The following is an 11,717-nucleotide window of genomic DNA, read 5'->3' on the forward strand; positions in this document are numbered from 1 at the left end:
ATGGAATGCTGCTGGGTCTGGGGTGTGGGCAGCCAGAGGATTTGGATGAATCAGACAGTATGATGAAAGGCCTGGGGAGGAGGGACACTTTCTCAACCTTCTTTGGAAATTAGTCATTGCCAGCTCCAAGTGTCATTTGATGTCTAAATCCAGCGGTCAGCCCGAGACCTTCTTTGCCCTCTTTTACTACCCAGGCAGAGAAAAAACAGCTCTTGGTGGCTGAGGGACTCTGTGTCCCTGTCATTTCGGTGCCAGTTTTCTTCTCTCAAAGGTTCCACTTTGGTTTGGAGGCTGGACATTGGGTAGTGAGGCCCATTTATCTCAGGCTGTGCCTACAAATAATCTTTCTAAACTGGTCAGTGGTTTAAGATGAATCTATGATTGAACAAACATAGCCCAACAAGAAACAAACAAATAAAAAGTTGGGTATCTGGAGAATTTGTGGAGTCACGGAGAAAGAGTGGTATCCATGACACTGCTTTCTGCAGAGTGGGTGGGATCAGAAGAAGGGGAGCAGGGTAAAGGGAGGACGAGGCTCCTTGACCTCAGCAGGTGCCTCGAAGCACCAGGCTGAAGTGGCATCCTTTGGAGGCTCTGGCCTCCATCTTTTCCAAAGATGCAACTACATAGTAGATTGTTACTCCTGCTAGTGGCAGTAGAAAGTGCTGACATTTAAAACCCAGCTTTGAGTTCAAATCCCAGCTCTGCTTTTACTCAGTCCATGCTTTGGACAAGTAACTTGAGTAATCTCTTACCTCCTTGGTACAATGAGGGATTGTCATACATCATGCAGGATTTTAGTCCTTACAAAAGTTGAAATTGTACACACATGGAAAGTGTTTTGCAGAATCTGATACCCAATAAATGTAGGTATTAGTTCGACATTCCATAAAATGCCTGCTGGTGCCCCAACATGACTCTGTCACCAGGAGAAACATGTGAAGGCTATAAGTGCTCATCCTCTGGGCTCTGATGTTCCTGGCAGGAAGTCAGAAATGGTGTGGAGCTTGAGCCCTGCAGGAAGCAGTACAGGGAGAGGAGTGGGGTCTCCTAGAAGGGTCTGTCACAGCACAGTCCTGGGTGATGGACGCAGAGAGAGAAGGGCATGAAGGGGCACATCAGGGCTAAACCAGGTCTTGCTGGGGTGTTTTCTGAGGGGATCTATAAAGGGAAAGGTAACGGGGTGGGTGAGGTAGAACATTCTCTCTGAATTCCACCGTCTACAACAGAGTAGTTCAGATTCAACTGCGGGGCTGTGTCAGTGGGAACAGGAAGAACTTACTGATGACAGAGGGTCTGAAAGTCAGATCACTGCCTAGGGTTGCCACGGGGGTCTTGGAGTAAAGCTAAAAAGCAATTTTGGGGATGGTCCTGGGGATCACTGTCACGTGACTGTGGCTGGTATTTGCTGCATGTTTCTTTCTTTCTTTTTCTTTTTCTGGTGAGAAGTAGTGAAGAAAAGGGCTGTGCTCTTGCTGCCTCAGAGTAGGAAATGACAAGCTGAGGAACAGCTTGCTGAGAGCCTTCTGTGGGAAGAGAGCAGCCTACAGCTCGGCGGCTTCATACTTGCTCGGTTTTACCCTTTGTAGCATCGACCGTGATGTGATTAAATGATTACTTATGATCAATCCTGCTAAGGCTGGAAGTATGTGACTCATTCTTTGCTTCTGTTCAAAGGGAGACAACCCTGGTGGTGTACATCATGACTCTGGTGGGCATGGTGGTGTACACGTTCACCTTGAGCCTGGGACACCTGTGGGTAGTGTTCCTCACAGCTGGCACCCTGGGGTAAGTTTCACCCCTGATCCATTTAGTTGGAAAACACCATCCCATACCTCCTAGAGCTGACAGGGTCCTAGGGTGCAATATAGCCCCCTTTGCTGCCTTCTCAGTGACTTCAGAAGACATCCAGTGCTCTTGGAAATACGTAGCACTCCAGGTAGCCTGTCTGTCCTCTTGGGATGGAGTGAAGCATGAAATATGCCCTTCAATACCTCTGGGGTCCTAGGAAAGAAATGTCTACAGTCTCTATTAGCTTTGCCTGGGACTACGTGGGGTCACTGGGTATGGAATCAGCAACTCTGGGTCTGGGTCTCAGTTCTGCGTGGACCATCTGTTAAATGTCACTGAACGGTTTTGACCTTCAGTTGTCCTCATCTGTAAATGAAGATGGGTGTGGCCTGCCGCCTGGAGTTGTTGGAAGGATTGAGAGAGAATGGATATGAAAATAAGAAGTGTAGTGCAGATATAGGGAATGAGAATTGGAAATTTCTAGGCTTGTTGAATGCAAAAAATATTGATTAGTACCCTTACACAGGGCCCGTGTTCAGTCATACCTCCCGGCTCTTTTCCTCTGGGCAGCAGGACAGTGTGTGTATGATGCATTTGAGACAGAGACATCTCTGCCCTCAGTCCATCTCAGCTGCTTCTCTCTGGAGGAACATAAAGAGGACTCTGAGTGCCTCCTCCCAGATCCCAGAAAGCCATGGAGAAGCCCCACTTCCAACACAGAGCGTGTGTGTCCAGGACAGGGTCTCCCAGTCAAAGTGAAACAAACCAGGCCTCCATGCCCTTCTGTAAATGCTGACCCTGTCCTCGATGGCTAAACAGAGAAGCAGCCTGGGACACTACAGGCCTGTTGAGCATAAGGCATGTGTAGGGACTTCTCGGTCTATAGGGATGTCCCTTTCTGTCGGGGGGATGGCCAGATCACCCAAGAGCCTGGGGCTTTCTTGATGGGAAGGACAAAGCGGAAGAGGGTATCTAAGGGTCGATGTGGGTGCCCTGTCCTTGTTCTGGGGGTTCTCCATCACCCGTTTCTCTGATCTGCTCTCCAGCTTCTTTATGACCGGCTATCTCCCGCTGGGGTTCGAGTTCGCCGTGGAGCTCACGTATCCAGAGTCGGAGGGCATGTCATCGGGCCTCCTCAACGTGTCTGCACAGGTTGAGCTCCTGTTCCCCCTTTGTTCCCTGCCTGCCTGTGTTGACATTATAGCACGGCAGCTCAGGTCCCTAAAATGGACTAGTTGGCAGGGCCCTCATTTCCAATCTTCCTTATGCTTTTCCAGGTATTTGGGATCATCTTCACCATCTCCCAGGGTCAGATCATTGACAGCTATGGAACCATGCCTGGGAACATCTTCCTGTGTGTGTTCCTCTCTCTGGGAGCAGCCCTCACTGGTGAGTTGGGGTCTGAGGGCAAGATGAGGTTCAGGCTGTTTTGGGGGCCAGGCCATCAGCAATTTGGGACCCCAGTGTCTTGACTGATTATGCAGATGGGGAATATGCATGCAGGGGCACAGATGGGAGGGCTTGTTAGGAAGCTGTGTGGGAGGCAATGACATGTTTTGCTGGAATGATCATGAACTTTGGAGCTAGACGACCCATGTTTAAATCTCAGACTGACACTGACATTTCTGTTGCTGACTTTGGGCAAGTGGACCAACCCCTAGGAGCCTCGGTTTCCTTACCTGTACATGGAGGATTGTTGTGATTAGAGCAATATGTGTCCCTGACAAATATCAGTGGCGTTTAAGTGAAGGCCAGTGTCACTGTGGACTTCTTTCTACCTCTCAGGGACAGCAGTGATCCTTGGGGCTTCCTGGCATTAGCTGATAGTTCCCCTTGCTCCCTCGAGGATCTGAAGTAGTTTGGGATACCTGTGATCCTGGCAAAAATGAGGGTTCCCTCTGTGGAAAAATGACCATTAATCTCCATGACTTGTCACTCTATTTTTTTTTTCCACTTCAGCATTCATTAGGGCGGACCTCCGGAGGCAGAAGGCAAACAGAGAAGTTCCTGAGACTGTGAGTATGTGGGAGCTTTTTCAGACAGAGATATGGGTTCTGAGCTTGTGATCCAGACATGGCCGCATAGTGGGGCCCAGGGAAGCTCCCAGAGGGACTGGCTTTGTGGTGGCTGTGAAACAGCTCACCTCCTACAATCATGACATCTCAAAGGTGTCCTCATTTTGTGTCCTGGCATTGCTTTTCTGCTGTTGTTTCCGGGGCCCTTGGGCTTCCTACCCTCCTCCTGACTCCCCTGCTGTGGCTCCCAGAGCATGTCACTGTGGTCACAGTTCCTGAGCAGTGCCCACCCCTCGGATCCTGAGCCAAGTCCCTGGCTCTGCTGCTGTCAGCCTGGGGTCAGTGACTAGGGAAGGAAAGTGGAGCCTGGCATGGCAGTGTGTGCCCTAAGGCAGTGGCACTCCTGGCATGTGACAGCCCTTAGGCAGGGCCATGGGGATGGAGCCAGTAGGTTGCCATTAAGGCTCTGCAAGGGACAAGTCAGGAAGCAGGAGCTGGTGGTGGTGGAAAGGAGAGGACCAGGAGAATGATCTAGAACAGAAAAGTGTTTCCTACCTGTTCTAATCAGCTGGGAGCCACTTTAAACCAAAATGTTAGGTCTCAAATCTGAGCAAGTTTGAAAGGAATTTCAAAAACGAGGAAGAATAAAAGTAGGATATTTCTTTAAAAAAAAAAAAACCAACCTATTACAGAGGTAGCATAAAAAAGGGAAAAAAATTTTAAAATCACCCTATAATTCCATCGTAGAGAGATGAGATGCTCCTATTGTTTGTATTTATTTCATGTCTGTATCCACATGTGTGTGTGTGTATTTATACAAATATATGTAATTTTTTCCCTTTTAAAATAGGAACAAAATCTATCCTCTTTTCTACTTACTGTAAACACTCTCAGGCTACTAGTCTTCTACAACATATGTTTAATGATTGCACAGTGTGCTGTGTATGGATAAGCCATGATTGTTTAGCTGTGTTCCTGTCTGCACATTAACATTTTTTGAATCATTGCTATAAACACTATTCTAATTAACATGTTGGAAACTGAATCTTTGTGCATGTTCTTTTTTATTATTTTTTCCTTTTGCGGTGCTGGGGATTGAACCTGGAGCCTCATGCATGGCATGCAAATGCTGTACCACTGAGCTACATCACCAGCCTGCATGTGTTTTTTGGTACCAGAGATTGAACCCAGGGGTGCTTAACCACTGAACCACATCCCCAGTCCTTTTTTGATGGGGCAGGGGTACCAGGGATTGAACTCAGGGGTACTTGACCACTGAGCCACATCCTAGCTCTATTTTGTATTTTATTTAGACACAGGGTCTCACTGAGTTGCTTAGGACCTCACTTTTGCTGAGGCTGGCTTTGAACTCTCGATCCTCCTGCCTCAGCCTCCTGAGCTGCTGGGATTACAGATGTGTACCACCATGCCCAGCACATCCCTAGCTCTTTTTGAATTTTTATTTTGAGACATGGTCTCGCTAGGTTGCTTACAGTCTTGCTTAATTGCTGAGGCTGGCTTTGAACCTATGATCCTCTTGCCTCAGCTACCTGAACCACTGGGATTACAGGCATGTGCCACTGTGCCCAGCTCTGCATGTTCTTATGTGTATGGTATTTCCTTGGGAGATGGACCAGTGGTCATGCACATATTTAAGATTTTATATGTGTTGCTAAATTGTTCTCTAGAAAGGTACTGTCAATACTACCAATGTATATTGCTATAGCAATGTAGAAGAGTGCCAATACTGAGCATTTGCTATTTTGAAATATCTTTGCCAATTTTCTAGCACCAAAATGGTTTTCTGCAAGAGATGTTTTTAGCATGTTAGCATATGTGTTGGCAGATAGATGAGAATCTTCAGTACTTTACTATTTGTCTTCTGATGTCATATTTCTAAAGTTGGCAGGCAGAGTTGGGCACAGTAGGGCACACTTGTAATCCCAGCTACTTGGGAGCTACTTGGATTGTTTTTTAACAATCATCTTCTGCTTTGATGAACATTTTTCACTATGGAATGTGATATATTGTGTTGACATGAAATTTTGTTGCTTTTTAAAAAAAGTCTGTGTTTATGTTGGCTGTGATATAGCCAAACAAGGAGAAATTAGAAATAACCTAAGACTCAACCTCCCAGAGGTACCTTAGGAGCATTTTAGTCAGTTTCCATGCCGTCATCTGTGTGTCTGCTTGTATGTTTCCTTTACTACTCTGTTTGTTTGCTGTACATAGCTTGACAGATTCCACATATTTACACGTGATCACAACTTCATCTCTCTCTAAGTGTGTGTGTGTGTGTGTGTGTGTGTGTGTGTGTGTATTTCCATCTTGTTTACTATTTCATTGTTCCAATATTGTACTCTTCTTGCAGCCAGATCCTTGTACATGTGGCCCAGGTTTGTTAATCAAGGTTGGAATTCTTGGCTCAGTCTTCTTGAGTAGGGGAAGAAACATGGGGTAGGAACAGGAGCCCTAAGTTCTGGTAATGATGCAAAATTATCTTGTGTTGCTGGATACATGATGCTGTATCTGGATCTCACCAGCATTTATGACTGCTCAGTATGAAGGGGAGATCAGAGTCAGGCTGGTACTAACACGAGCAAGGAAGCCATGACTGTCACTGTCATTGTACACCCCATGGTGATCTGTGTATTCAGACACCTGCAGATATGTGTTGTCAGATCTAGCCACATCTGTTCTCTCTATATACATCAGTGAGATGTATAGTTTAGGTAACAAGTGATAGAACCAGTGATTATCTTCTTGGTTTGGGCTTCCATTTTTCTTCCATCACATAGACAATAGCTGTTCTTCTGTCTCTTTTTCTGGTTGCAATTCCAAGGTGATGGATGTGGAAGTTGCAGGTGTGTGTGTATGTGTGCATGTGCATGTGTATCAGAGAGAGAGAGAGAAGTGGTTGATGGACTGACTTGAATTGGACTTTGCCTGAATGAAGGCTCCTCAAGCCTGGATGAGCTGGTGCAAAAGGCCAGCAAGAGTAAGAATGGGAAGGGTTGATTCCTACACCAGTGGTCCTTGCTGTGGACTGGCCCTGAGACACTCTTGGGGAAGAAAGCGCCATTTGCTCAATTGATCCTGGTCCATCTTGGCCTACACGTGCTCTTTTGGGCTTTGAGTGTGTAGTGCTGTGTCTGTGCCCAAGGCTTTAATGACAATAGGCAAAGCACTTTTTTTCGAATACCAGACAAATGCCCAAGTTGGCATTTTGAACCCCACGGGATGATTTCCAGGCCATATTTCCAGGCCATATTTAATTCCATATCTATGTACCAAGCACAGCCCAGAAGACTCCTCCCCATAAATGACCCTGCGCTCTTCCTCCTCAATAAAACCAAGACCAAATTTCTTGGAAGTCTTTTTTCTTAGGCACAAGATATAAATACACAGCCATTGAGTTTATCTGTGCAGTTAGGCATGCTGCCTTTTAAAATATTTTCTTTTTGTGCCATCTACTCTACATACATTGTAATGATGCTCCTCATCCTGGGGGCTGCCTCCAAATAGGGATGGTTGGAAATTCTAAGGCAATTGCAGACCTGGTGCTTTGGACAGCTAATTTTTGGAGTGAGAAAGTGTTTTTGGCTGTCAGAATGGGGAGAGAAAGTGCACTTTCTCTGCTCCAGTCCCGAGAGTGAGTCTGTGGTCCATGGTGGTTGTGGTGGTTGTGGGCCCGGGTGTGTTTGGGCAGCATTTTTAGTAGGGGCTGGTTGCTTGTTTTCTTGTTCCCTTTGTTGGCTCTAGGGGATGCACCAAGTGGCCTCTGGCTCTTGGACTTTCACTGATTAGTCACTTCCGGGTGGAGTCCTGTGCCTTTTACCCACAGGGCTGCGTGCTTGCTTTGCCTTGTAGAAAGTCCAGGAGGAGGAGAACAATACCAGCAAGGAGCCCACCATCCTGTCGGAGGATCATTTCTGAGAGAGAGAGGTGGCAGCCACTCAGGGATCACGAACACCCCACCTCTTCCTTCAGCTCAGCTCTCACTGCCAGCACAAATGTCTTCACTGGAGAAGCTTGTGGAGGGAATCATTTGGAATATTTGCGCCTTACATGGCGGCACCTCTGCCTTCTGAGCCCACTCAAGAGCCCGAATGCTTTAGTTGGGGGAAAGTGTACCTTTCACCAAATGCACACTGGATTCCCATCCCCCCTCCTTTTAGGTCCTGGGTGCTGGTGCTGTGTGGGAGGGACTGATGGAGGGTGTTGGACTCTGGCTTTCCCTCATCGCCTTCATCCCTCATGGAGAATGCTTGCAAAATTATCACAGAAGAAAGCTTATTCAGGATATTAACTTTTTCTAGTGTCTTAAGACCCTCATGTGAAGCCCAGTTTTTACTAAGGAGGGGCAAGTTGCTCTGCCTGAGGGTCATTCCTGGGTCTCAGATGGACCACTCAAGTTCCCTGAGAGGGCAGCACCGTGTGGACAACCTTGGTCAGGGAAGCTCTGTTAGGACTCTTGGCCTCAGTTCTCCTGGCCTAGTGTTGGGATTTATCTCCAAACCCTCTTTCCTAAGACCTTATCAGACCAAACCTCAATAAACTGGACAGAAACTTTGTCACTTTGTCAGGGACACAAAAGAGAAAGTGATTTGGGAGGGCTGATTCCCTGGGTGTGACAGTGCTCAGGCTGCCCTCTGAGTGGGTTTGTGGGGACCCACCTGTGGCAACTCTAGAACTTTGAGTTGAGATGGGAAAGAGGTTTTTCCTCCAAAAGAAGGGCTCATGCAGGGACTTGTGGGTGTCACCGGCCACCCAGTTACCTTCATCTGGATGTCACACTCAGACATTAGCCCAAGTGCCTGTTTTATCCTGAGGGAGGGCAATCATGGCAGCTGATTCTAACCTTTACTGAAAACTAATCTTGATCCTTCCACTCCAACAAATCCAAGGCTGACTCTAAGAGATGAGAGGGAAGAAGGAAAGGTGCTTCTCGAAGCTGGCATCGAGCTGCTGGAATGACCCATTTCCCGCCTCGGATGGGGATAGGTTTGCATACCAACCCCTCTCCCACCTCCTGTAATAATGTTTATCAGTCTAAATTTAAATTCCCTTCAAGTCAATTCAAGCCGACCTCTCTCCTGCCTGCCCTGCTGTCTGGCTCTCTCATGGACTTCAGTGGTGTCTTCTGAAAATAAGAGAAGTTTTGGTAATTTCTCCTGTGCCTTTCACAGCTGTAACCATGGCCACTGTGCTCTTTTGCTGTGGTCACTGCCCTGGACTCTGTATGTCAGAGCAGCCGGGGCTGGCTGAAGTGCTGGGGTGCTTGGGCTACTGCCAGAGGGGAGCCAGACGTGTGTGTTTGTGTGTACACAGATTCAAGCTATAGGAGAAACACACTGCCTATGTAATAAAAAGTTAACACTTTTGACAAAGGGAGGGTTGGGATGAAAGGGAGATGTGCCTTTTGACAGGAGGAATGTGTGTATTCTTTAACCCCTCAAAATGTATTAACGTGTTTACTGAATCCATTGCTGTATTTTTGAAAAAAACAAAAACCACATTTGTATTTCCTGTTTGTAATTTCAGATGTTTTAAAGCAATAAAGGATTCTCACATGATCTGTCCGGTCATTTGTTGGGGCAGAGAAGGCTTTGGAGAGTCTCCATGAGGTTGCCACACATCAGAGCCTGAGGTGGGGAAGGTGCAGGGGTCAGGGAGGAGGCTGGAGGAGGAGTATCTGTGACCTCTCTTGACATGGGTGCTATTATCCTGGTGGCTTTTTAAAAGACTATGAAGGTCCCTGTCAGCCTACATGGGACACTGCAACTCAACGGCCAGCATGACCCTGACCTCTTTTCCTCCTGTGTATATGCTGGAATGTGACCGTTGGTGAGACAGCTCACTGTTGTTCCTGGCTCTGCCTCAAAGGATGGCTGAAGTGTTTGTTCTCAGTCACCCCAGCCACACACCAGCTTGCCCTGGCCGGAGTCCACAGCTGGGACCTAGCATCTGTCCTTCTGCTCTTCTCTTTTTCTTTTGAGCTAGGCTGCTTATTGCCACTCCTCGCCCAGTTGTGTTCCTTTCCCTTACAACTGTTACTTGGAGATGGCTGCTGCTCTCAGTTTTCTGTACATTTTGTTCCCTAGAGATTTGCGCTGTACTTCTGGCACCGTGGCACCCCATTATTAGCAATTCTTGGCTAGAGAGATAGTATTATGATTCTACTTTAAATGATCTGGGAAGGAACTCAAGTTGGCGTTGTTAAGAAATCTCCTATTCATAGTGCCTTCTAGACGCTCTACCTGCACCATCTCTTTAGTATCTTACCTTTACATGAATCACATTTCTACGACAGTTAGAGGACCCAAATCATTAATTTGTTCTTAGTTGGTCTCCAGGCAGTTCTACACTGGAATGCTAACTCTGGGACTGCTGCTTCTCTTGCTGTCTCCATACAATAGTGGATAAGGAAGAGTTCTTACCATACAGCTCTTTTTTCTACATGTGGTGTCCTGGAGATGTGACACCTGGAATTACTGCGCCCCCTTTTGGCACCATAAAGGAAGCCAGCCTGGGGAGGAAGGAAGCGCAGCTGGGCAGAACTGAGGAAAACAGAGAAGTGGAGCTAGAGTCCTGATCAAGCTATTCCTGAAGCTTATAATCCCAGTCAGTCAGGTTAACTTTATGTTTAAGCTAGTTGAAGGTAGGTTTTGTTCCTTCCACTTAAAGAGTCGACAGAGAATTCCCAAAGTATTTAGATAGAAACATCGAACATCCTTCTTACTCCTACAAGCCTCCCTTTCTGATCTATCCTGCTGTCATGACACTGATCTTACTCCTTGAACAAGACTGTTCCTGCCTACCTGCCCCCTCTACCCTAACTGCTTGCTTTGTATCTGAAGACATCTGATTCCTGAGCATTCAACTCTGAGATGAAACCCCCACCTCGGGAGGACCTTTCTGGTGATCGAGATCCTCCCACGTCCACCACCTCCACTCTTTCTTGATGAAAACACCTTGTTTTCTCTAGCATTCTTCTGTCGGTAGTTCTGCCTTCCTGGCCTGGCTTGGCTACAACATGAGGCTCACGGGAGCAGAGGCATTGCCATCTTGCTCATTTCTGTTTCCTGTGTGTCTGGCATGGAAAAGTGCTCAATCAATATTTGTTGAAATATCGAGTGGCCTTTCTGGCATACAATGTGTGGGGGGCCCAGCAAGTGGAGGCTCACCAGGTGGTGTGGAGGGCCACTGTCTACTCTGGTACATCACTCTCGGGATCTAGCTGGTTCCTTTTCATGGTCATCCAGCTATTTCTTCTGTGGTGCCTAATCCTACTTTGTTTCTGTGTTTTCAGTCATCTGTTTCTTCTTTAGGAAGATCAGAAAGGGAAGAAAGGGTCCTGAGGTTGACATATGAACTTAGAATCATATTTTAATTTTTTTGGCAGTGTTGGGGATAGAACCCAGGGCCTCATGCATGCTAGGCAAGGGCTCTGCCACTGAGCCACAATCTCAGCCCTGTGAACAGACAATCTTGAAGATCCAAGAAGAGGAAGATCTGACCTCAGAAATACAAGAGATCTGAGCAAGTGACAATAAGGAGCTGGAGGCCCCCAGTATAACTTGGGACACAAGCTGTGGTGAACCTGATCAGGCAGAAAGCTGTGGTGCTCTCGGCCAAAGTACAAGAACTGATCAAAGCAGAGGGTTTTACTATTTATTACAAAATTCATTACACAAATACAGCTGACCAGAAGGTCTAAAAACAGCCCAGACTCTTCCAACCCTCACCCACCTGTAGTAAAAGAAGAGCCAGAGTCCTGCTCACACAGAAGAAGAACTGCCTTGGTGGGTTCAGAGTTGAGAGTCTAGCAGCAGAGAGGAGCCCAGTGTGTGGACAGCCCCTTGAAGCAGCCCTTGGTCACAGCTGCGCGGGGTGGGCAGCAGCTTCAGG

The 11,717-nt window shown here is 47.1% G+C and overlaps 1 protein-coding gene across 1 annotated transcript in view; it reads left to right on the forward strand.

Annotated features, from left to right (window-relative positions):
- Positions 1–9,300, forward strand: part of FLVCR2 (FLVCR choline and putative heme transporter 2) — a 53,164-nt gene extending 43,864 nt beyond the window's left edge. Inside the window, exons 6-10 of the mRNA XM_081291094.1 lie at positions 1,678–1,788; positions 2,838–2,943; positions 3,069–3,180; positions 3,751–3,806; positions 7,677–9,300. Of these exons, the coding sequence (XP_081147220.1) occupies positions 1,678–1,788; positions 2,838–2,943; positions 3,069–3,180; positions 3,751–3,806; positions 7,677–7,742 (451 nt within the window). The 3' untranslated portion in view covers positions 7,743–9,300. The remainder of the gene's footprint in view (positions 1–1,677; positions 1,789–2,837; positions 2,944–3,068; positions 3,181–3,750; positions 3,807–7,676) is intronic.
- The last annotated feature ends 2,417 nt before the right edge of the window (positions 9,301–11,717 follow it).

The sequence above is a fragment of the Spermophilus citellus genome, assembly GCF_964194105.1.
Source record: "Spermophilus citellus genome assembly, chromosome: 4".
Taxonomy (NCBI): domain Eukaryota; kingdom Metazoa; phylum Chordata; class Mammalia; order Rodentia; family Sciuridae; genus Spermophilus; species Spermophilus citellus.